General features: G+C 39.8%; 2 protein-coding genes across 2 annotated transcripts; both read right to left on the bottom strand.

The window, feature by feature from the left end:
- Positions 1-7,210: 7,210 nt before the first annotated feature.
- Positions 7,211-12,033, bottom strand: LOC121621110 (GTPase IMAP family member 7-like). The gene is made up of 2 exons (XM_041957432.1): positions 11,881-12,033; positions 7,211-8,781 (listed from the first exon to the last, which is right to left on the bottom strand). Exons 1-2 carry the CDS (start codon positions 11,900-11,902, stop codon positions 8,003-8,005), a joined length of 801 nt encoding a protein of 266 aa, XP_041813366.1. The 5' UTR covers positions 11,903-12,033; the 3' UTR covers positions 7,211-8,002.
- Positions 12,034-17,297: 5,264 nt separating this feature from the next.
- Positions 17,298-22,710, bottom strand: LOC121621109 (GTPase IMAP family member 7-like). Its single transcript, XM_041957431.1, has 2 exons — positions 22,475-22,710; positions 17,298-18,868 (listed from the first exon to the last, which is right to left on the bottom strand). Exons 1-2 carry the CDS (start codon positions 22,494-22,496, stop codon positions 18,090-18,092), a joined length of 801 nt encoding a protein of 266 aa, XP_041813365.1. The 5' UTR covers positions 22,497-22,710; the 3' UTR covers positions 17,298-18,089.
- Positions 22,711-26,906: the final 4,196 nt, after the last annotated feature.

Raw genomic sequence — 26,906 nt, forward strand, 5'->3', positions numbered from 1 at the left:
GATGTAGCTTTAAATGGATAAAAATCATCATCACCATCAACTTAAGCTCCATAACCCATAATGACAAGGTGAAAACAAAACCTTTTGAATGAGGTTTATAAGGACAATTGACAAACCGGCGTTTTACATGATGCTATTCACAGACATTTGACAGAAGACATCAGTCTTCCACCTGCTACTCTTTTCATCGGTTTGGCAGCAGATTTACTGCAGACAGTCAATATCACTCCGTCAAGAGGTCATTTTTCTGAAGCCTTGAAATCACTCAAGTGTGATTACCAACCACAGATCAGTATCAAACCTTCCCTTTATACGTAAAATAGCTGAAAATGGTGTCAACCAGCAACTAACCTTAAGTCCTTAACCTCAAACGTTAATCCACCACAGTCCTGAGCCAGTTCTCATTAAGGTTCTGAATGATATTTGTTTGGGAAGCGATTCAGGCAAGATTTCAGTTGCAGTCTAATTAAATCGAAGCGCTGCATTTGACACAGTTGGCAAGACAATACTACCGGACAGACTGGAAAACTGGCGCAGTACTAGTTAAACAAATAATTGGTAATTAAGCATCTGTGGACCAACATGATATGTGGCGTTCCCCATGGCTCCATCCTTGGTCTTCTTCCATTTAACATACTTCCATTAGGCTGCATTATTCAAATAACATCACCTATCATAATTATGCAGCTGACTGAACTTTCTACAGCTAAATGCAGACAAAACTGAGATAACTCTGTTTAGCGCTTAAGAAGGCAGAATGAGAGCTAGTGCTAATCACGACTCTCTGTGTCTGAAAATCAAAAAGCAAAAAACTAAAAATGTAACATTCACATCAAATCAGTCACAAAGTCTGCATTCTACCACCTTAATACCAGCAAGAATCAGAGCATTCACATCCAGGCAGAAGAAACTAATCCTGACAAAGACCAGGAACAGTGACATCAGACCAGTTCTCAGCTGTCTTCACTGGTTTCCAGTGTGCCACAGAATAAGGTTTAAAGTGCTGCTCCTCATAAATGTCTCAGTGGCTTTGAACCAAAATACATCTGTGGCTGTCTCTTACTAACTGAACTTACTTATTCTATCTTATTGAGGTCTCTGCTTCTTTATGTAAAGCATGTTGAAATGACACACAGATCAAATTTAAGCCAGAAGTTGTTTTGTCAAGTCATCAAGACAAACAAAATATCCAGGAAATACACACATGTTATTAAAAAAATACTGCTTAATCCAGTCATGGCAACCATATTTATGACAAAGCAAAAAATTGATAGAAAAACAAGTGTTGTATGGTACAGTAAATGGGGTCTGTGCAGACTGTAAATCACAAAATATGAAATAATTTGTCTAAGATGACTCACTAGGTGAATATTTATAATGACAAACAGCATGCATTATAGATATAACTGATGAACAGAAGATGACTATTGTGCCATATATAAAACACCAAACTGAGTATTGATAGTGTTTAAGAAATATACTTACAAGACAGTAAAGATTCTTTAGTGCTCATGTTTGTCTTGTAAAGGCAGCAGATGTGATGTGATGTGATGTCCAGTCACTGTGGGTGTCCTGTTCTGACTCTGTAGTTTCCATTTCATCATTATATATTATAGCCTGCTTTTAGTTCCCTCCCCTGAAATACACATCATCTGTTCCTAGCCAAAATCTGACCAGTCACAGATCAGAATAAAAAAGTAGCTGCAAACATCAGCTCAAGGGCTGACATTTAGTACATTTCCATAGTTATTGAGAACTGTTTACCCACATGGTCCTGCATTTTGGAGTATCATTATGATGTTCAACAGTAATGACTAAAGAATCCAGATGTAACATGAAATCTAATACAGAAGCATTGCTGTGAAGCTCTTCTCATTCAATTTTTTAAAATACAAACACAAGCTACTCAAAGTTTGACAAACCAACACTACATTTTTAAATTAAAAATTCTATTTTGCAAAAAGCCATAATTGATGTGCTAACTATGGGTTAAAGTTAAAGAAATACATTCAGTCAATACAGAACTATGTCCAAATGTAGGGTGAAATGTATAAATCAGTATTATCTGTGATGTTGTGTGCATGAATGTGAGTAAGTGCAGTGTAAGCAATGTGTAAGGTGAAAAACAAGCCAGAGGACAGCTGCTGCACAGCAGTGAGTCAGGGCTGGACATTCTGAGGAGGAAGAGGAAGAAGGAGGAAGGTGACAAGGACAAATTAGAAATACAGGAGGGTCCGTCAGCAGAACTGTCCGGACCAAAATTCTCATTAAGTCCTTGAAGTCACGTGTCTCTGATTCACACAGCACAACACCTGAGTGTATACGATGTCCATTCCTCATCACCTGGATCTGAACCCACAACCTTTGCCTATGCCAAGTAATCAGAGACTTCAATACTCACAAAGAAAAGAAGAAAGAGTAGCATAGCAACTGCTAGGCTTTATGAACAGGGAGGCCTCATGTATCTTACAGCATGGAGTGACCGTTCAGTGACAGCTAAGCGCTAAGCTTTTGTCTGCGTTCTGGAAATACAGCCCATTATTGTTTAATTCGTGAATGGATTCCACGGTTGGTCAACTGTGTCAACCCTACACTCAGACTGGGATTTCCAGGCTTTGCACAGGCCAACTCCTGCATTTGTACTACTAGTGAATCTGCTGCTACCTAATGACGCCTGGTTTTAGGCTAAGTAGCTAGTGCTCCAAAACAGAGACTCATGAAAGTATAAGTTGCAAGTTGTGCAGCTCTGATCCTAGTCTTTAATCAGTTATGGATTTTGCTTGAGATGCTGATTGCAAAAACACTGCTTGCTCACATCTACTACTGCTGGTACTGCGGGTTTGGCTGAAGACACCTGTTGTCTGTGAGAGGATTTGAGGAAGAAGTACACGCGCTTCATACACCTCATAACTTCACAATTGTCAGGCTAAGCATATTTCGTGCTACGTGTCCTCAAACTTAGTCCCACGGGACTCCGACACCAGCCTGCCTTGGTCCAGGTCCATTCTTGCCGTGGGTGAGTCAGCCCCAACTGATGCCCCACTAGCATTAGATGGGGAGCATCATCTAACCCTAACTCCCAAACTTGTTCTACCCCAGAGCCCTGGACTGGCGGAAAGCTGTGGGGCGTGCATTCACCCTGCAACTTTTAAGCCCTGGAGCCCACAACCAATGTCCTAGTTCCACCACTGCTAAATGTCCTTATCCAACAAAGCTTTCATTGTTAATGACATAATACCTGACAACAAACTTGACTGTGATATGCTCACTGAGATCTGGCTGGATGAGGCTGCTAACAAAGAGTTGATGAAAACTTTCACCTTTAAAAACAGTGCAGATGCAACAGTCAGAGCGGCGGAGTTGATTCCCTCTGTAATGATCATTTAAGCGTCAATATTTGTATTTGCTGTTGTTTGTAAATCTGTATCTCCTGCACTATTAGTTGCACTGCATCACACTCCTGAACTCAAACATGGCTTCATAGAGGACTTTACTGAGCTACTATCCAAAATTCACTTGAATCGAATCACTGACTGCATCGTCATCTCAGATAACTTCAACATCCACACTGAAAACCCCAATAATCCAGATTTAAGCCAGTTTACTGATCTGCTCACAACAGGCCTGCTCACAAAGAAGTCCACACACTGCACCTGGTAATCTTGATATTCTAGATCTCAGACCACTTCTGTATATTCTTTATTATGAGCACAACAGTGCTGTCAGAATCATAAATAAGATTTTATCCATGAAAATGCAAAAGGTATGTTTATTAGTCAGTATGGACCCCTCACCCTGGCATCATGTGATGCCATGGTGGATAACTGTGTTCTTCGTCATATTATTGATAATACTGTACCCACAGAAACCAAAGAGGTATCTGTAACAGCAAAAGTTCTTTTGTAGGAACAGAGTAAGAATAGCAATTCTAAAGAGAGCCTGGTGGAACCAACCGTAACCAAAACAATGCCCGATGTCTATTGTCCAGTTCTCCACAGCATGTCCCCATTTACCTTCGAGGGAATCCGAGCTATCCAGTCTGAGATTGGAGCCCCCTGGACGATGTCCTGCAGTGGCAATCCCTACTCTCCAAGTTGGCCATGCTGTAGCAGGAAACTCCCTCCAGAACCTCCAGAGTCCGGCAAGAAGTGACACTAGGATCTGCTGTCCATTCTTTCTCTTGAGCGTCCGTTGTGAAGAAGGGACATGGACTTCTCTTCCTCTGTTCACACCTGTAAGGGATGAAAATGGGTTTCAAGCAACTTTGCTGTCATCATCCTGTCAAAGTCAGCTCCAACATAACAAGAACACACCAAAGTTCCCAGATGACCCCGATAATTTATGGGAGGTATCGCAGGCACCTTTCCCCTCCTGCTATATCCAACTCCTGCTGGCCCTCAGCCATTGGCCCACCAGGTCAATGAAGTACTGGACACTGTTCGTGCTAGTTAGTGACGTCATCTCCAGTAGCGCTACCCCTACATCTTTATACCCAGAAACTCCCCTGACGCTGACCTAGCTAATGTGGCTAATAACACCCAGCTGCATCTTCCATCCACACTTGCCATCTATAACTGCAGCTGTGGGGACAGCCAGTTGTTATTTTGGATTCCATCGTCAGATCTGTTGAACTCAGGTGCTGTCACTAACTGGCTGCCTGGTAGCAAGGCTTATCGAACAAAGAGGAGAAAAGTCTTCTACAGTGGCGTCATGGATAAACAATCAGTCAAACTCTGCAATCAACGAGAGACTCTTGCAATCACAATCCAGAGCCTGGGCAAAATCTGCATTTTTCCTGGTCCCATTCCCACTCTTTCAAAAAGCAGTCTCTACAAATCAGATGACCTGCACCCCAACAGATGGGGTATTAAACAATTTATATCAATGCTCACTCTAGAAGCCCCTCTTGTCCGTTATGGTGGGCATTTCTCCCTGGTCCTGCTGAACACTCCTCCACCAAAACTAAACTTAATAGTGTCACATGAAACCGGGTCAGCTACGGACCCAACTGTTCTGCAAAGTCTTCAAGAAGAGTAAACTTAGTTCACATCAACTCAGCATCAACTACACCCTGCGACTGTATCTGCTGCTGAGTCCATCTGCAACATTTCAGCTGTGGTTAGTCTACTTTAACAAACAAGCCTTTATATGCCATCATTCTATTATGACTAACAATACTGGTTTCTTATTCATCACTGAGTCCTGGTTTAGCCCTGAGACAAGTCCTCTTATACTCCTGTTTTACTCAAGGCTGTCAGGCCATGGAGGTGGCATAGCTCTCATTTTCAATCACGGCAGAGTCTTTTAATCTTGAAAAATGTGTTAAAATCCAACTCATCATAAGCGACATGTAGCTGTCCTTGTGCTGTCTAATGGTGTTTCTCTAAATAACACTGAACTGTTGGAAGTCTCTGATCACAAGTCTGTGATTTTCCATATCTATCTGCAGGTAGATTAATATTTCCAGCAGGCAGTTCCTGCACAGAGTTCTTAGCTGCCTCTGCCTGGAATACCCTTAATCAGCAGAAATTCTCTGTCAATGTTTTACAAGATAATCGTGTCCTTATCAAGATGAAACAAGCTAAACATGCCGCTCCCTTCTGGGTTCACAGGGGATTAAAGAGACAATGTAGGACAGCTGAGTGAACATGGAAGACAAACTGAAGGCATTGCTTCATATTCTAAGTTTGTTGGCCAATCGTCATGCAGTATTTCTCAGATTTGATTGATGGCAGCTGCCACAGGCCTGTGGTTTTATTTCAGGAGACTCAGTGGTTGACCCTCCTCCTTCCACTGACATTGTGGTTTCATAATTAAAATAGATGACATTAGACTTCATATCACTCCTCACCTGTGCTGAACTCTCTGCCACTATATCTCACTTAAAGCGAATTTCAATGCTAGAATTGGACGAGTTAATCTCTACTTAAATTCCTCCACCTGTCAGTCAGACATGATCAACTGCTCGCTGTCTACAGGCTCTGCCCCATCCAGTTTAAAGAATGCAATAGTTTGACCTCTCTTAAAACTTACACTTCATCTTTTTCATCAGCAAGCTGAGCCACAGAAGTTTACTTCATCCAAGCTGCTGTCTGCGCTCTCTGCTCAAACACAATGTGTTTGCTTAATATAAGAGCTGAGCTACTGAAAAGGTATTTGATTCAGGAAATGGCTAACGTGACCACCAGGCTACAGAGAAATGTAGAAACGTTGCTACTTTTAGTGTAACTACTGCCAAACAATGAGTATCCGAGATATTGTTGTGCAGTTTCAATCAGGATTCCATGTCAGCACCACATAAACCACTCTTATCAGGGTTACCAATGATTTATTTCTTGCTGCTGATTTTGGGGCTTGTTCAACTTTAATTTTGCTCAATTTGACTTCCATATTTGAGGCATTCAACCACGGCATGTTTATGGACCACCTTGGAAACTATGTTGGTGTTAAGGACACTGCTCTCTGACAGATCTTGTCCTCATGCTCATGTGGTGTCCCCCAGGGTTCAATTCTTGGTCCCATATAATTTTCTATTCATAATTTCCCTTTGGGACAGATCATCCATGGATATAACATTAGTTTCTGCTGTTATGCTTTGTTATGTAATGTTTTGGTTTGTCTCTTTGATGTCAATTGATGGCAATCAGCCCCTCAAACCTGTGATGTGACGAAGAATCTTGGGCTCAGGTTGGGTGTCGTCTTTGACTCTGAACTTTGTTTTCACATCAGGGGTAGTACCGTCACGCTTTCTCCTTTAACTGATCACTTCTAAAGCCCTCCTCCGCCTCATTATAAACGTAAACCGGGCGTTTTCCCATACAGCCCCTCAACTATGGAACTTGCTTTAACTTCTTTCTAGCAAATCTGTTGTTTGGCTACTTTCTCTTCCTCTTTTATCACTTTGGTTTTACATGTTCAGGTCTAATGTCCTATGTTTTTATTTGTTTTGCTGTTTTTATCTTGACTGTTTGTACCTTTTTATATCAACTGGGTTCACTATTTTATCTTGTTCTGTAAAGCACTTTCTGTGTTTTGAAAACTGATGTACAAATAAAGATTATTATTATTAATTATTATTATTATATCTTTGAAGAAGCAGCTGTGGTGCTGATGATTAAACAACTCAAACTAGTGACCTACAGAAATGCAATGGGTGTTGTTTGGTGTCGTAAGTTGCAAATGTGTTGCATAATAATGGCCACCATACAGATCGATTAGGCAGATTTATTACTATGATGCAACATACTACAGATTGAAATCAGCAGGGATACACAGGGAATGATCCAATCAGTGATACAACACGCAGCACATGTATATGAATGTCAAACACATGAAGAATTGGACAATGATTCAGGATAACTGTTATGATAATACAAAGATAAATCATCTAAGTGCTGTCCAAGAAAATCAGAACTAAAGAGCTGACAGAAGCCTTTCACCACAAACACGAGCATGAGTTTCCAACATCAGCGTCGTTTACAAGAGGATCTGAGTCTCACAGTCAGACAATTTCACAATGGATTCAGAATGCAGTTGACACATGGAAAAGCCATGAACACCATAAAAGGCTTCTTCTTTCTATTATTGTGTTCATCCCGTTTCTGTCATTGAGGGCAGAGATAACAGAAACTCCTCATCATGCTCACCAGCCACTGTTCCTTCAGCTTATGGGTCTGAACACACAATAATAGAAGATGATGGAGATGGCTCGGATGAGTGAATCAACATTTTTATCAAGAGGCAGACAAAAACAGGACTTTAGCTCTGTGATGGTGTAAATGTCACACTGTCATCGCTCACTCAACAAACAATCCATGCTCCATGTATCAACTGTCACAAACCATGAATATAGCACAGTCTCGTCATTTCATGCATTTTGAAAACAGTGTATTGTTTAAGATTGTTTCTGTGAAAAAGAAGAGGAATCATATTTAACATATACCTTTTCACCACTATAATTTCCCTGTGTCGTATGTTTTTAACCTGGTTTGATGAGCTCTGATTACTTTTGCTGGAATGCTTCAGGTGGCATCCATTGAAGCGCCACCTCCTTCAGTTTGTCAAGGAACGATTTCACATGTCCGAACAAACCTGGATCTAGTTTCTCCACTTCAGCTAGACCCGCTGAGATGTAGCCCCACAGACGCCCTAGTGCTGCCTCTTTGCTCTCACCTTTTGATTCCATTATTTTGTCAAAGGCAGTCACAGCCTTATTGATCAGGTCATTGCTGTAGTAGCCTTCTTTGTTTTTCTGGACCACGTTGTTGACCTTCTGCAGCAGGTCAGCAACTTGATCCTTATCATCTTTTTTAAAGACATGGTATTCCTCACAAGACTCACTGATGAACGTTTTGAGAGCTGGGTTGGCTTCAATAAAGCCCTTACAATCTTTACCATATTTATCTCCATGTGTGAACAGGACGATAGTGTGAGATTTTGCATTTGGGAAGACTTTCTTGAAGACTTCCAGCGTTTTCTTATCTTCAGATGAGAAGGGACCGAGCTTTATCACCAGCAGGAGCACATGGGGACCCGGCACAACATGCATGGTGCTTTCAAGGATCTCTTTCATCACCTGGTCAACACTTTTTTGTGTGTGAAACAGGCCTGGAGTATCAACGACAGCCAGAGTTTGTTTGCCAAACTCTCTTTTTGCCATCTCACACTTGGCTGTCACAGAAGCAGCAGACCTGCCGGTCGCAGACGCCTTCTTCCCGAGGATGGCGTTCCAAGCCTCAGTCTTCCCAGCGCCAGTCTTTCCCAAGAGCACAATCCGCAGATCTGTTGGAAAATTTTAAATCGATATGATTGATGGTAAAAAAGAATATTATCAGCCATGACAACACACACACACAGCTAACTAGTTTGAAAGGAATTTTGACTGTAGCTACTCTAATATCATTTGTGTTGCGCCCACACCGGCACTGCGTTGATCTTCATGTTGGTGTCAGGAATACTTTCCTACATCTCCCAGTTATCTGAAACCTAAAATAATTGTGGACAAAACCAGAAATTATAAAAACAATACTGAAATAATATCATATGTATATTTTAAAATACCAAAGTGATGTTAGAAATAGTCCTGGGAAGTCCAGCTGTCATGTTGCCTCAGTGTGCCCAGATCTGAACCCACTGGACTTTCAAGTTTTTCAGGTTGTTGAGTATCAGTCATTGTACAGCTTTCAGGCCAACATTTGTACTTTATTATCCTGTTATTATTATCCTATTTTCACTGTGAATGTTCTCTTTCTAGCTGCAAGTCTCAACAGGCTAACAAGCTACAAGGCTAACAGCCTGCTGTCTGAATCTGTTTAGCTCACAAAGAAACCTGGTGAGCCCTGAAGCTCGCAGTTTGGCATTTAGGTAAACGGTGAGGAGCAACAAGTCTGTACAAGAGTTCTGACACTGATACCGATGCAGATTTAATACAATTTATCCTGTATCAGCATGTTAATTGTCAGACTTGAGAAATGGGTGGTCTCTTTGACCATATTCACTTGGTTCCAGTGATATTTAAGTGGTGCCCATGTATCAGAGACGCGTAGTATTGAATGTAGTAGTAGTACCGTGTAGTAATGTCCTTTGCACAATCATGTGTTCATAAAAAAACTCTCACAAAAATTCTGAATAAGCAAATATTTTCAAAAATCAATCAAGACAATGAGGTCAAACATTAAATATATTGATTTTGTGCTGTTGTTAGTGGAATTTATGTCTTTAGCAAGTAATAATACAATAGTATTACAATAACGTTTATGTTTTACACAAACTCGTTTTGGAATCAGGGTTGTAATTGGACCCAAACCAGAAAGAGAAAAACTGCATTCAATGCTTGGTGGCCTTACAAAACAGATGAAAAATTACCATCCCAGGCTGGGATCTTTCTGTGTGGAGTTTGCATGTTCTCCCTGTGCAGCGTGGGTTTTCACCGGGTTCTCCGGCTTCCTCCCACAGTTCAAAAACATGCTGAGGTGAATTGATAACTCTAAATTGTCTGTAGGTGTGAATGAGAGATGTGATTGATTGTCTGTCTCTATGTGTAGCCCTGTGGTAGGCTGGCGACCTGCCCAGGGTGTCCCCTGCCTTCGCCCGGGATGGCTGGGATAGGCTCCAGCCCCCCGTGACCCTGCAGAGGATTAAGCGATGTATAGATAATGGATGGATTTTAACATGTTCATTAAAACATCCTTTTTTCAGTTTAGGAATATCGGCAAAGTCAGATTTTTGTTAAAAGGTGCTGAAATACTAATTCACATTTTTATGAGTAGTTGGTTAGAGTATTAGACTATGGCTATTTTCTAGAGAAACTACTTACGCATACAGACATGATAGCAAAAAAGAAACCAATTGTTAGAGATTATTTGTGCAGATGAGAAGGATTTAAGAACCACTAATCTTTTTCATCCATACAACTGTTTATTTTTAGTTAGCTTAGTTTTAACGTTACAGCCTCACAGGGGTGCTGAAGCAGATATAAACTTTGTTCTAGTTTTTGTACATCAGTAATCTATAAGCAGCTTTTTCATGTCATATTCTTCTATATGCTGATGATACTGCTCTCTTTATGTCTTATGATATGAGTCATGGTTACAAAATCTCTCTCTTATTCCTTAAAATAAGCAAATTGTTTTGTGATATGAGGATGTCTCTTTAACTCTGTGGCACTAAACCCATTCTCTTTGGAAATGAATATGAACTCAGAAAGACAAGTGGGTTTTTGTTAAGGTTGGGGACTCTCCTTCATTACTGCAAAAATAGCACCAATCATCTGTGATGTCAATTAGATTCATGTCTCAGGTGAGAATTAAACGTAAAGACAAAATGATTGGCCTGAAAAGCTGCTTCCTCATTATTAAGTTTTCTAGTCACTTTTAGCAGCATTAATGGAAACCCATGATGGTTATACTTCTACCCTCTGGTTTACTGGTGCACTTCAAGACAAGCAGCACAAGGGCACACAAACATCTGGAATACACAATACTTATATAAGTATGTTGCTCACATACCAAACTGCTGAAGGCTAAAGGTCCAAACATTTAATGAATTACTTTCAACTAAACATGCATATATCTGCTTTATAGATTAGCAGTTCAACAGATTTTATGCCTTTTTGATTTGGGGAGTTTAAAAGGCAAAACACAACATGAGTATAAACTGCAGCAGTTCAGCAGAGTGTTAATACCACTGACTGGAAGATGCCATGTAGTTTAGATTCGGAATATAATCATTGATTATGTCTACTTTCCTGAATCATTTGTGTCAAATCATTAAATACATTAATTTCAAAAATATTTTAATAAACAATAAAGTGAAGTTGATAAAAGCTGATAAGTGGCATGATTTTTTGATGATCTATATTTGCCTAAAAAGCGTATATATATATATATATATATATATATATATATATATATACTTTTAATACAGTTTGAGACACAGAGGACTTTTTTAGCCAGAGTGTCAGAGGTGTAGTTGTAAAGTCATCAAGACATACAAAAATATTGACACACAAGCTCAAAAGTGTAACCAAATATTACACAATGCAATTATTTCAAACATAACATATTAAATGAATTTAAGAAATACTAAAAAGATGCTGCAAAATGTGACTTTGTTATGCAGCCAGATGATGTGTCATACCACCAATAAAGTCTGTGAAAACTGTAAAATTAAAAAGAAAACTTTACAGTTGCAGCAGACTGAGAAGGTGTCCAGTAAAATAAGTTGCAGTGTTGATAGCTTATATATGATATATACATATATATGATATGATTAATGTTAATGATACATGCAAACTGCAATAATCAGAAGAGGAGAAGTTGTTGCTCTGCTGGTTTGTCAAACACTACCTGAGGAAGAGTTCTAGATCTGAAATAAACTCACCAGACTGGTGTTTACTGGCCATCTCTGTCTTGTAGAAGCAGTTGATCTGTGATGTCTTGCAGCTGCTGATGTCTTGCTGTTTTCATTTCATCTTTATATATTATAAAGTCTGTGTAGTTCCCTCCCCTTCAACACCTGTCATCTGTTACCTGCCAGTTTGAGGAAAGAAGGCACAAGGAGCCAACCAGTCACAGGTCAGAAACCAGAATGAAGCAGCAAATCAGAGGCCAAACAAAAGCACTTCAAACAAAGTGCAATTAGTGTTTGACAGTTAGATTACTACATGTTTTAGATCTATTCATTCTAAATTTAGGGTTTTTTTTACAGTGGATTTTTTATTCTATATATTATTGTTTCTGTGCCTGTAACTATTGATGTGATATGTGTGCTATTGTATTGTTTTACCTGAACAGCCAGACTAACACATCACATCACACACAAATCAACACAAACTTTCATGGAGCGTTTTAGTATCTCTCAGCTCATTGTTTTGGTTTTATAGTCCAGAACTTGACTTCACTCTCATCAGCATCACAACTGTTTTCAGCTACAAAGCTCCAAAAACCTTCTGGAGTGAAGCTGAAGTAAAAGAACATGAAATAATATAATGATCCATATTTTCATCAACTAAAAGCCTGTCTGGTCATGACCTCATAATGTAACCAGACTGTATGTGCAGGATGGATATAAATAAAGTGACAAAAGTGACCAGTGACAAAAATAACCCTGGAAACCATGTGAACATAGAGATGGGATGTCAAGTTTAATGAGCATGTGCAGTGCAATATTAATGTAGAAAACAGTAATCCATACTGTCCACCAGAACATCATCAGATAATCTGATCAGATAAAAGTCCAAAGCAGCAGATCATCAATCAATAAATCAGAGATAAAGATCATGGAGATGATCACTCATTCCATACATCTATGCATTATTACACATGAGTTAGATAATGAAGGGAACGACAGAGCTGTTTGTATTAAAGAAGCATATAAAATATTAATCTGTCATACATATCATCAGAATTCTAACTCAGCCTTGTTGTACCAACGGCCACTATCCCCAAACCCCAACAGTCCTAAAAACATGCCCCGCACATTGTCCCTCCGATTGGCTGGTGTTGCGTGGTTACGGTTGGGGTTAGAAAACAATGTGGTGCTCAGAGCCAATCAGAGGCAGAGTAGCATCGTGTCTTCGTAGAATATGGGTGAGAAAAAATAATGCAGGGAATCATCAGTGTTCACTAAGTTTAGTTTTATCATTGCTAGGTTGAAATGCTAATGTTAGCATGCTAGTTTGGATCCATTTAGAATGATGAAGTATTGAGTTCACAGTGGAGTGGAATGGTACACAATATGGAATTTATGAAACATTAGACCAATAACATTTGACTGAATGAGTAAATGTCAGTTAGCTTAGCATAATCAGATATTGCGCTCTCATAAACTGGAAGAAAAGAAACACAGATTTCTCCATGTATGCAGACAGAAATACAACAAATGCCTACATTTATACAAGGATGATGTTGCACCTCTAAAACAGATTTCTGGAAGTTCTGCTGCCTCGTGATGCTAAAGTCAGAGCGGCGGAGTTGATTCCCTCTGTAATGATCATTTAAGCTTCAATATTTGTATTTGCTGTTGTTTGTAAATCTGTATCTCCTGCACTATTAGTTGCACTGCATCACACTCCTGAACTCAAACATGGCTTCATAGAGGACTTTACTGAGCTACTATCCAAAATTCACTTGAATTGAATCACTGACTGCATCGTCATCTCAGATAACTTCAACATCCACACTGAAAACCCCAATAATCCAGATTCAAGCCAGTTTACTGTTTATTCTTTATTATGAGCACAACAGTGCTGTCAGAATCATAAATAAGATTTTATCCATGAAAATGCAAAAGGTATGTTTATTAGTCAGTATGCACCCCTCACCCTGGCATCATGTGATGCCATGGTGGATAACTTCAACTGTGTTCCTCGTCATATTATTGACAATACTGTACCCACAGAAACCAAAGAGGTATCTGTAACAGCAAAAGTTCTTATGTAGGAACAGAGTAAGAATAAGAATTCTAAAAAGAGCCTGGTGGAACCAACCATAACCAAAACGATGCCAGATGTCTATTGTCCAGTTCTGTCAAACTGATTCTACAGTGGGCCCAGTTCTCCACAGCATGTCCCCATTTACCTTCGAGGGAATCCGAGCTATCCAGTCTGAGATTGGAACTCCATTCCATTGAGCCCCCTGGACGATGTCCTGCAGTGGCAATCCCTACTATTCTCCCAGTTGGCTGTGCAGCAGCAGGAAACTCCCTCCAGAACCTCCAGAGTCTGGCAAGAAGTGACACTCGGATCTCCTGTCCATTCTTTCTCTTGAGCGTCCGTTGTGAAGAAGGGACATGGACTTCTCTTCCTCTGTTCACACCTGTAAGGGATGAAAATGGGTTTCAAGCAACTTTGCTGTCATCATCCTGTCAAAGTCAGCTCCAACATAACAAGAACACACCAAAGTTCCCAGATGACCCCGATAATTTATGGGAGGTATCGCAGGCACCTTTCCCCTCCTGCTATATCCAACTCCTGCTGGCCCTCAGCCATTGGCCCGTCAGGTCAATGAAGTACTGGACACTGTTCTTGCAAGTTAGTGATGTCATCTCCAGTAGCGCTACCCCTACATCTTTATACCCAGAAACTCCCCTGACGCTGACCTAGCTAATGTGGCTAATAACACCCAGCTGCATCTTCCATCCACACTTGCCATCTATAACTGCAGCTGTGGGGACAGCCAGTTGTTATTTTGGATTCCATCGTCAGATCTGTTGAACTCAGGTGCTGTCACTAACTGGCTGCCTGGTAGCAAGGCTTATCGAACAAAGAGGAGAAAAGTCTTCTACAGTGGCGTCATGGATAAACAATCAGTCAAACTCTGCAATCAACGAGAGACTCTTGCAATCACAATCCAGAGCCTGGGCAAAATCTGCATTTTTCCTGGTCCCATTCCCACTCTTTCAAAAAGCAGTCTCTACAAATCAGATGACCTGCACCCCAACAGATGGGGTATTAAACAATTTATATCAATGCTCACTCTAGAAGCCCCTCTTGTCCGTTATGGTGGGCATTTCTCCCTGGTCCTGCTGAACACTCCTCCACCAAAACTAAACTTAATAGTGTCACATGAAACCGGGTCAGCCACGGACCCAACTGTTCTGCAAAGTCTTCAAGAAGAGTAAACTTAGTTCACATCAACTCAGCATCAACTACACCCTGCGACTGTATCTGCTGCTGAGTCCATCTGCAACATTTCAGCTGTGGTTAGTCTACTTTAACAAACACGCCTTTATATGCCATCATTCTATTATGACTAACAATACTGGTTTCTTATTCATCACTGAGTCCTGGTTTAGCCCTGAGACAAGTCCTCTTATACTCCTGTTTTACTCAAGGCTGTCAGGCCATGGAGGTGGCATAGCTCTCATTTTCAATAACGGCAGAGTCTTTTAATCTTGAAAAATGTGTTAAAATCCAACTCATCATAAGCAACATGTAGCTGTCCTTGTGCTGTCTAATGGTGTTTCTCTAAATAACACTGAACTGTTGGATTTTAAAGTCTCTGATCACAAGTCTGTGATTTTCCATATCTATCTGCAGGTAGATTAATAATTCCAGCAGGCAGGTCCTGCACAGTTCTTAGCTGCCTCTGCCTGGAATACCCTTAATCAGCAGAAATTCTCTGTCAATGTTTTACAAGCTAATCGTGTCCTTATCAAGATGAAAGAAGCTAAACATGCCGCTCCGTTCTGGGTTCACAGGGGATTAAAGAGACAATGTAGGACAGCTGAGTGAACATGGAAGACAAACTGAAGGCATTGCTTCATATTCTAAGTTTGTTGGCCAATCGTCATGCAGTATTTCTCAGATTTGATTGATTGCAGCTGCCACAGGCCTGTGGTTTTATTTCAGGAGACTCAGTGGTTGACCCTCCTCCTTCCACTGACATTGTGGTTTCATAATTAAAATAGATGACATTAGACTTCATATCACTCCTCACCTGTGCTGAACTCTCTGCCACTATATCTCACTTAAAGCGAATTTCAATGCTAGAATTGGACGAGTTAATCTCTACTTAAATTCCTCCACCTGTCAGTCAGACATGATCAACTGCTCGCTGTCTACAGGCTCTGCCCCGTCCAGTTTAAAGAATGCAATAGTTTGACCTCTCTTAAAACTTACACTTCATCTTTTTCATCAGCAAGCTGAGCCACAGAAGTTTACTTCATCCAAGCTGCTGTCTGCGCTCTCTGCTCAAACACAATGTGTTTGCTTAATATAAGAGCTGAGCTACTGAAAAGGTATTTGATTCAGGAAATGGCTAACGTGACCACCAGGCTACAGAGAAATGTAGAAACGTTGCTACTTTTAGTGTAACTACTGCCAAACAATGAGTATCCGAGATATTGTTGTGCAGTTTCAATCAGGATTCCATGTCAGCACCACATAAACCACTCTTATCAGGGTTACCAATGATTTATTTCTTGCTGCTGATTTTGGGGCTTGTTCAACTTTAATTTTGCTCAATTTGACTTCCATATTTGAGGCATTCAACCACGGCATGTTTATGGACCACCTTGGAAACTATGTTGGTGTTAAGGACACTGCTCTCTGACAGATCTTGTCCTCATGCTCATGTGGTGTCCCCCAGGGTTCAATTCTTGGTCCCATATAATTTTCTATTCATAATTTCCCTTTGGGACAGATCATCCAGAGATATAACATTAGTTTCTGCTGTTATGCTTTGTTATGTAATGTTTTGGTTTGTCTCTTTGATGTCAATTGATGGCAATCAGCCCCTCAAACCTGTGATGTGACGAAGAATCTTGGGCTCAGGTTGGGTGTCGTCTTTGACTCTGAACTTTGTTTTCACATCAGGGGTAGTACCGTCACGCTTTCTCCTTTAACTGATCACTTCTAAAGCCCTCCTCCGCCTCATTATAAACGTAAACCGGGCGTTTTCCCATACAGCCCCTCAACTATGGAACTTGCTTTAACTTCTTTCTAGCAAATCTGTTGTTTGGCTACTTTCTCTTCCTCTTTTATCACTTTGGTTTTACATGTTCAGGTCTAATGTCCTATGTTTTTATTTGTTTTGCTGTTTTTATCTTGACTGTTTGTACCTTTTTATATCAACTGGGTTCACTATTTTATCTTGTTCTGTAAAGCACTTTCTGTGTTTTGAAAACTGATGTACAAATAAAGATTATTATTATTAATTATTATTATTATATCTTTGAAGAAGCAGCTGTGGTGCTGATGATTAAACAACTCAAACTAGTGACCTACAGAAATGCAATGGGTGTTGTTTGGTGTCGTAAGTTGCAAATGTGTTGCATAATAATGGCCACCATACAGATCGATTAGGCAGATTTATTACTATGATGCAACATACTACAGATTGAAATCAGCAGGGATACACAGGGAATGATCCAATCAGTGATACAACACGCAGCACATGTATATGAATGTCAAACACATGAAGAATTGGACAATGATTCAGGATAACTGTTATGATAATACAAAGATAAATCATCTAAGTGCTGTCCAAGAAAATCAGAACTAAAGAGCTGACAGAAGCCTTTCACCACAAACACGAGCATGAGTTTCCAACATCAGCGTCGTTTACAAGAGGATCTGAGTCTCACAGTCAGACAATTTCACAATGGATTCAGAATGCAGTTGACACATGGAAAAGCCATGAACACCATAAAAGGCTTCTTCTTTCTATTATTGTGTTCATCCCGTTTCTGTCATTGAGGGCAGAGATAACAGAAACTCCTCATCATGCTCACCAGCCACTGTTCCTTCAGCTTATGGGTCTGAACACACAATAATAGAAGATGATGGAGATGGCTCGGATGAGTGAATCAACATTTTTATCAAGAGGCAGACAAAAACAGGACTTTAGCTCTGTGATGGTGTAAATGTCACACTGTCATCGCTCACTCAACAAACAATCCATGCTCCATGTATCAACTGTCACAAACCATGAATATAGCACAGTCTCGTCATTTCATGCATTTTGAAAACAGTGTATTGTTTAAGATTGTTTCTGTGAAAAAGAAGAGGAATCATATTTAACATATACCTTTTCACCACTATAATTTCCCTGTGTCGTATGTTTTTAACCTGGTTTGATGAGCTCTGATTACTTTTGCTGGAATGCTTCAGGTGGCATCCATTGAAGCGCCACCTCCTTCAGTTTGTCAAGGAACGATTTCACATGTCCGAACAAACCTGGATCTAGTTTCTCCACTTCAGCTAGACCCGCTGAGATGTAGCCCCACAGACGCCCTAGTGCTGCCTCTTTGCTCTCACCTTTTGATTCCATTATTTTGTCAAAGGCAGTCACAGCCTTATTGATCAGGTCATTGCTGTAGTAGCCTTCTTTGTTTTTCTGGACCACGTTGTTGACCTTCTGCAGCAGGTCAGCAACTTGATCCTTATCATCTTTTTTAAAGACATGGTATTCCTCACAAGACTCACTGATGAACGTTTTGAGAGCTGGGTTGGCTTCAATAAAGCCCTTACAATCTTTACCATATTTATCTCCATGTGTGAACAGGACGATAGTGTGAGATTTTGCATTTGGGAAGACTTTCTTGAAGACTTCCAGCGTTTTCTTATCTTCAGATGAGAAGGGACCGAGCTTTATCACCAGCAGGAGCACATGGGGACCCGGCACAACATGCATGGTGCTTTCAAGGATCTCTTTCATCACCTGGTCAACACTTTTTTGTGTGTGAAACAGGCCTGGAGTATCAACGACAGCCAGAGTTTGTTTGCCAAACTCTCTTTTTGCCATCTCACACTTGGCTGTCACAGAAGCAGCAGACCTGCCGGTCGCAGACGCCTTCTTCCCGAGGATGGCGTTCCAAGCCTCAGTCTTCCCAGCGCCGGTCTTTCCCAAGAGCACAATCCGCAGATCTGTTGGAAAATTTTAAATCGATATGATTGATGGTAAAAAAGAATATTATCAGCCATGACAACACACACACACAGCTAACTAGTTCGAAAGGAATTTTGACTGTAGCTACTCTAATATCATTTGTGTTGCGCCCACACCGGCACTGCGTTGATCTTCATGTCGGTGTCAGGAATACTTTCCTACATCTCCCAGTTATCTGAAACCTAAAATAATTGTGGACAAAACCAGAAATTATAAAAACAATACTGAAATAATATCATATGTATATTTTAAAATACCAAAGTGATGTTAGAAATAGTCCTGGGAAGTCCAGCTGTCATGTTGCCTCAGTGTGCCCAGATCTGAACCCACTGGACTTTCAAGTTTTTCAGGTTGTTGAGTATCAGTCATTGTACAGCTTTCAGGCCAACATTTGTACTTTATTATCCTGTTATTATTATCCTATTTTCACTGTGAATGTTCTCTTTCTAGCTGCAAGTCTCAACAGGCTAACCACCTACAAGGCTAACAGCCTGCTGTCTGAATCTGTTTAGCTAACAAAGAAACCTGGTGAGCCCTGAAGCTCGCAGTTTGGCATTTAGGTAAACGGTGAGGAGCAACAAGTCTGTACAAGAGTTCTGACACTGATACCGATGCAGATTTAATACAATTTATCCTGTATCAGCATGTTAATTGTCAGACTTGAGAAATGGGTGGTCTCTTTGACCATATTCGCTTGGTTCCAGTTATATTTAGGTGGTGCCAATGTATCAGAGACGCGTAGTATTGAATGTAGTAGTAGTACCGTGTAGTAATGTCCTTTGCACAATCATGTGTTCACACAAAATTCTCACAAAAAATCAGAATAAGCAAATATTTACAAAAATCAATGAAGACAATGAGGTCAAACATTAAATATATTGATTTTGTGCTGTTGTTAGTTGAATTTATGTCTTTAGCAAGTAATAATATGTATTACAAAAACATTTATGTTTTACGCAAACTCGTTTTGGAATCAGGGTTGCAATCAGACCGAAACCAGAAAGAGAAAAAACTGTACTGAATGCTTGGTGGCCTTACAAAACAGATGAAAAATTACCATCATAAACTTGGGAGTGATTTTAGACCCTGAATTGAATTTTAATTCTCATTTTAATATGTTCATTAAAACATCCTTTTTTTCATTTTAGGAATATCGGCAAAGTCAGACTTTTGTTAAAAGGTGCTGAAATACTAATTCACATTTTTATGAGTAGTTGGTTAGAGTATTAGACTATGGCTATTTTCTAGAGAAACTACTTACACATACAGACACGATAGCATTGAGCTCAAAAAGAAACCAATTGTTAGAGATTATTTGTGCAGATGAGAAGGATTTAAGAACCACTAATCTTTTTCATCCATACAACTGTTTATTTTTAGTTAGCTTAGTTTTAACGTTACAGCCTCACAGGGGTGCTGAAGCAGATATAAACTTTTTTCTAGTTTTTGTACATCAGTAATCTATAAGCAGCTTTTTCATGTCATATTCTTCTATATGCTGATGATACTGCTCTCTTTATGTCTTATGATATGACTCGTGGTTACAAACTCTCTCTCTTATTCCTTAAAATAAGCAAATTGTTTTGTGATATGAGGATGTCTCTTTAACTCTGTGGCACTAAACCCATTCTCTTTGGAAATGAATAGAACTCAGAAAGACAAGTGGGTTTTTGTTAAGGTTGGGGACTCTCCTTTCATTGCTGCAAAAATAGCACCAATCATCTGTGAAGTCAATTAGATTCATGTCTCAGGTGAGAATTAAACGTAAAGACAAAATGATTGGCCTGAAAAGCTGCTTCCTCATTATTAAGCTTTCTAGTCACTTTTAGCAGCATTAATGGAAACCCATGATGGTTATACTTCTACCCTCTGGTTTACTGGTGCACTTCAAGACAAGCAGCACAAGGGCACACAAACATCTGGAATACACAATACTTATATAAGTATGTTGCTCACATACCAAACTGCTGAAGGCTAAAGGTCCAAACATTTAATGAATTACTTTCAACTAAACATGCATATATCTGCTTTATAGATTAGCAGTTCAACAGATTTTATGCCTTTTTGATTTGGGGAGTTTAAAAGGCAAAACACAACATGAGTATAAACTGCAGCAGTTCAGCAGAGTGTTAATAGAACTGACTGGAAGGTGCCATGTAGTTTAGATTCGGTATATAATCATTGATTATATCTAGTTTCCTGAATCATTTGTGTCAAATCATTAAATACATTAATTTAGTCAACAATATTTTAATAAATAATAAAATGTAGTTGATAAAAGCTGATAAGTGGCATGCTTTTTTGATTATCTATATTTGCCAAAAAAGCTTCATTATGGTTAGGGTTAGGTTAATTATATATATATATATATATATATATATATATATATATATATATATATATATATTTAGTCAAAAGTGTAACCAAATATTACACAATGCAATTATTTCAAACATAACATATTAAATGAATTTAAGAAATACTAAAAAGATGCTGCAAAATGTGACTTTCTTATGCAGCCAGATGATGTGTAATACCACCAATAAAGTCTGTGAAAACTGTAAAATAAAAAAAAAACCTTAACAGTTGCAGCAGACTGAGAAGGTGGCCAGTAAAATAAGTTGCAGTGTTGATAACTTAAATGACTGCATCAGTAATTGCTGACTTGGCTTGACTTTTTTTTATTTGCCTTTTGCGATCTAAAAGCTGCTTGTTCGTATAATATTTTTCAATATGCTGATGACGCTGCTCTCTTTATGACTCGTAAAGGTAAAACCAGTTCAGATAAATAAAACAGGACATCTCCTAACCTCCTTCTTTATTTAGATTTTTAATTAGGAATTACTGCTCTTTTAACTTCAGGTTTACTAAATGTACACTAGACAAGCATCAATCAAAATAAAACTTTAAATGTCCTCACCAAGAAAAATCAATGGACAAACAGTTTGACCTGGAAAACTGCAAAAGTCTAGTCAGTTTTAAAAGCATTGCTTGAAAGGTTAGAGGTCTGCCAGAACAACTTAATCAGTAGAAGTAGTAGTTATTCTGGTGATTTTTATCACTGTGTGTCGAAAATGATGAATCAAGCTGATCAAGCCAATAAAATGAGTTGTTGAATGATGGAGTAAAATGATAGAGTAAAAGCTTAATCACAGTCAAACTTAAACACACACACACATTTCTATATATATACGCAGGATTAACACTCATGGTTTAAAAATTAATCCAAATAATAAAGATGCAATCATGGCAAAGAAAAATCTATTTAAGAAATATAAGAAAAACCAAAAATAAAATGCTGCAAAATGTGACTTTCTTATGCCGGATGATGTGTAATACCACCAATAAAGTCTGTGAAAACTGTAAACACTGTAAACAAAACCTTAACAGTTGCAGCAGACTGAGAGGGTGGGCAGTAAAATAAATTGCAGTGTTGATAACGTATATATGATATATACATATATATGATATGATTGAAGTTAATGATACATGAAAACTGCAATAATCAGAAGAGGAGAAGTTGTTGCTCTGCTGGTTTGTCAAACACTACCTGAGGAAGAGTTCTGGATCTGAAATAAACTCACCAGACTGGTGTTTACTGGCCATCTCTGTCTTGTAGAAGCAGTTGATCTGTGATGTCTTGCAGCTGCTGATGTCTTGCTGTTTTCATTTCATCTTTATATATTATAAAGTCTGTGTAGTTCCCTCCCCTTCAACACCTGTCATCTGTTACCTGCCAGTTTGAGGAAAGAAGGCACAGAGAGCCAAAATCTGGGGGCTCTTTTTTCCGGTGGATTTTGCAACAAGGGCAAACGTGTTGCAACAGCTCAAAACATTTCCATTAGCGGAAACATGTCGCAGCTTCAGACACAACACTGATTCCAAAATCAACAAGTACAAAAATAAAAATTTCTGCAAATGTCCAAAACAAACATTAACATCAATAGATAGATAGATAGATAGATAGATAGATAGATAGATAGATAGATAGATAGATAGATAGACTTTATTTATCCCAAGCTGGAAATTCTGAAATAAGACTATAAAGAACAAACTAAATTAAAAAAAAAAAAAAAAATCAAAATAGCGAGCAGACGTGTGGCTGCAGGTTTTCATTCCAACCCAGGAGGAGCACATCAGGCCAACCAATCAACATCAAGGGATCACTTAGTTATCAGCTGAAGACTGAGATCAGCTGATTAACTGATTCCAGCCTGGTGTGTTCCTCCTTGGTTGGAATGAAAACTTGCAGCCACGCGGCCCTTTATGGAACCGGTTTGAGATGCCTGCTATAGAGAGTGTTGTTGCGTTTTCTTTATTCATGTCCGTGTCTCTGTTCATTTCGGCGTTATCACTTGGTTTGTCTGTGTTCATGTCCGTGCCGTGTTCCCTGTGAGTTTTCCTTTCATTGTAATTTCTATAGTCTAGTTTTGTTGTTTTGGTTACTGGTAGTTATAGCTGATTTTCAGTTCTTTGTTAGATTGTTCTTTGGTTTTGTTTTATTTCTTAGTAGTGATATTTTCCTCTGAGTTTTCTGTCAGGAAGTGGGGACTTAGGGAAACTATGAGTTGAACTCAGATGCAGACACAACGGGGAACATAGACAAAGACAAGACTAGATAACACTTACATGAAATGTGGCATGGACATGAAGACAAGACAAACACTCACTAAGGGACTATGGCTAGAGTTAAGACAATAACAGACTTTGACTATGACTAAGGTATCACAGACAACGACCCGACAAGGACAAAGGGGAAGACACGGACTTAAATACACAAGGAGGATACACTAATGACACACAGGTGAAACACATCAGACAATCACACGGGAGGGAAAACACAGGAAGTAAAGAAACACAAAGACACACAACATGAACCTTCAAAATAAAACAGGAAGTAACCAAAACCAGGCAAAGACAAGACACAATGGGAAACTTAACAAAAATACAAACAAGACAGGGCAAGAGTTGAGACAAAGACAATACAAAAACTCTTACATAAAACATGGCATGACTATGAAGACATTAGGGATAACACAGACTTGAATAGAGAAACGAACAAGAACTAAGAAAACACTACAATGAACACTTACAAACTGAATGAGGCAAAAGATCAACAAGAGAACACTAAACAAAAACCGGCGTGCAAGGCACGGGTCATGACATTTTCAGACGTGATTTTTGTTTCTGTTGTTTGGTTAGTTAAGTTCTTAAGGTCTTTGATAGCCGTTTGTTTCTTCCGCCTACGGGAGCGTTTTCTGTTCTTCATTTTATACATTGATAGTGGTTCTTTGTCTGTCTTTTTCTATAGTCCTGCCATGTCTTTAGTAAGTTTCTAGTGCTTTAATTGCTTAGTTTTTCCCTGTGTTGCTTTCGTTGTATGTGTAGTCCTTGTCCCTAGTGTGTGTGTTTTAATACATTTATTAATTTGAACCAAGCGCCCTGCGAGTCTGCATCTGGGTTCTACCCATAGCTCCCTCAGTTCCCCCGTAGATTCCCACCTCCCTGACAACGTTGCAGTGCCATGCATTTGCCCTTATCAGCCACCTGGCCTGTTTTGTCAGTGTCCTTTTTAGAGCTGGGGTAGAGGGAGCATACCTTTGCTGCATGCAGCAGCATCACCTGAGAGAAAATAGTAGCTGAGAAGATACGGCGGAATATCTTGACCTGTCAGCCAGAGTCAGATGATTTTCTTGGTGCAAGACGTGACAGATGAACAGCTAGACATTAGTTAAGGGTTTACTATGCTTCAAACTAACCAGTCCTTACACCTGTCTAACAATAAGGCTGTCTAAAAGCACTAGTATACACCTGCAAATGACCACACTCAAACTGCCGCCATAAAGAGTCCAAGACTCAGTGATTCTCCAAGACATTAAGGGTTTTGCACTCAGTCATCAAGACAAAGCATAGGTTGGACTAGTGTGGGGCTGGATTAGCTCCAAACCTATGGTGGAGCAATAGCTTCGCCATATTCCCTGCAAGATGTTTGATATTAAAAGAATCTTGTCTGATTTCCTTTATTTGGCTGCTGTTTCCTCCATTCCTTGCTTGGTTTGTGTATTTATTTTTATCTAAGATGTTTATTCAGTAAGCTTTGGTATGTTAGGCACTGTGAAAAATACGTGTAAATACATCATCATCGAAGAACCAGAAACTGCTGAAGACGAGAAGGTGAAGGCAGGCAGAGAGTTAGAACACCTGTGACAGGTGGCCAGTCCAGTCCACCTCTGGCAGCTCCTTTAGCAATGTTAGCCAGTCGGCAGCCGGAGGGAGGACCCCGTCTGTGCTGGAAAGCTGTGGGGGGAGTCAGTGTCAGACACTGTTCTGTGATCTGACAAGCACTTTGATAGAAGCATAACGATGCCTGAAGAATGTGAAGTCCACCAACCCAGAGAAAGTGATCCAAAAGCTGAACTGATCCAGAAGGACTCTCCAAGAAGGATTGAACAGTTCACCTTTATTTCGGTTTACAGGCTGTGACAGATGTTTCATTCTGCTTTTTCTAATGCAGCAACAACCCTCAATGCAACATTAGACGGCATTTGAAAGGGTAAGTAAACCACTGCATCTTCATGTAGATGCAGGTTTGGAGGTGCTCACTGTTGGACAGGAACAGGTCATTTCATCTTCCCTTGACTGAGAAGAATGTCCAGTTCCATAAAATTCAGATTCGAGCTGCTGACTTTCAAACGGCTGGTTAGTGAAAAATGTAAGGACTAGTAATGGAGTGTGCCAGTGGGGAGCTCAGGCCTTGTTCATGAAGACAGCTGCATTCAGGAAGAAACTGTTCCCGCGGTGTGAGGTTTGGTCTTGATGGACTGCAGTCTCCTACTGGGGGCAAAGTGTTTCATAGAGTATGTGTCCGGGGTGGGAGGCCACAATCTTTCCTGGTATACAGGTGCAGGTCCAATGCAGGTGGCAGATTGCAGCCGATCCCCTTCTGGGTGGAGCAGATGAGATGTTGCAGTGTCTCTTGTGTTTGGAGACACTGCAACAGCTGGAGCAGCTTCTGCTGTTTGCTGTGGGGACCGCTGATCTCTGCATGCATTGAGCACATTAACAAATGCTTTAATTAACTTAAGGAACAACAGATCCTTCTTACTGTTCTTTATTATACAGCTTTTCACCATAACGCCAAGGCTGGATCACCAACAGGGCAAAGCAGCCAACTGGCACCAGAACTCCAGGAGCCCGAAAAGCTCTAACTTAGCTGTGTCAACTGCAAATTCATGGAACATGTGTTTGACAAAATGCACCATTAAAGTACAGAAGTGAGTTAAGGTGTGTCCTGCTCCATGAGGCCCAGAGCTAAGATCTAGTTTTAATTAATAATTAAACTATTTCACACATAGGTTAATATGTTTTGTGGTCCTAATGTGTTTAGTCAAACCAGCACACAGCAAATCAAAGCAATGGCTTTGCACAAGAGAGGGAGTTGATCTGGGTTTAACAGACATGGTTGGATCAGCCTGCGAGGAGACCCCAGAAGCTCATTTTTACCCTGCTGCCTCGTAGCCGGTTGACCAGACCATGCTAATTAGAAAATATAGAATAATTCGTTAGCATTATTAACTGAGCCTTGTGGCACTACAGAAGCAGTCTGTTAGAGAGCACTGGAAACCACTGTGAAGTGCTGCATCATTTCTTACATGCAAATCATTATAAGTATTATATATATTACAAGTCAAATATTGCACTTAGATAAAGGAGAAGTCAAATTGCTGAACGTCCATCACTGACTTCTAGTTAGGAAAAGCAGCTAAGTCAATGGAGAAATGTGATCTTCACTGTTTTTTCCTAAATAAATACTCCATCAAGTAAGATAATTAGTTGATTTTGGTGTGAAATGTGTCTTCAGGGGGTTACTGGCATGCTGCACTTCCCTGTGCTCCCTTAATCACACACTCAGAGCTCAAGAGGTCTGAGCTGCAGAAACAAGCAGTTTCCTGCCAAACCAAACAACAAAGGTGCACTTTAGCACCTGATCGCTGATCGATAGCTGCGCCAATCCGC

The sequence above is a fragment of the Chelmon rostratus genome, chromosome 17, assembly GCF_017976325.1.
Source record: "Chelmon rostratus isolate fCheRos1 chromosome 17, fCheRos1.pri, whole genome shotgun sequence".
In the NCBI taxonomy this organism is placed as follows: Eukaryota; Metazoa; Chordata; class Actinopteri; order Chaetodontiformes; family Chaetodontidae; genus Chelmon; species Chelmon rostratus.

Excerpts from the sequence above, each read along its gene's own strand:
- LOC121621110 (XM_041957432.1), bottom strand. The coding sequence starts at position 11,902 with ATGGCCAGTAAACACCAGTCTG. Across the intron at positions 8,782-11,880 it reads GGCCAGTAAACACCAGTCTG|ATCTGCGGATTGTGCTCTTG; the intron begins GTGAGTTTATTT and ends ATTTTCCAACAG.
- LOC121621109 (XM_041957431.1), bottom strand. The coding sequence starts at position 22,496 with ATGGCCAGTAAACACCAGTCTG. Across the intron at positions 18,869-22,474 it reads GGCCAGTAAACACCAGTCTG|ATCTGCGGATTGTGCTCTTG; the intron begins GTGAGTTTATTT and ends ATTTTCCAACAG.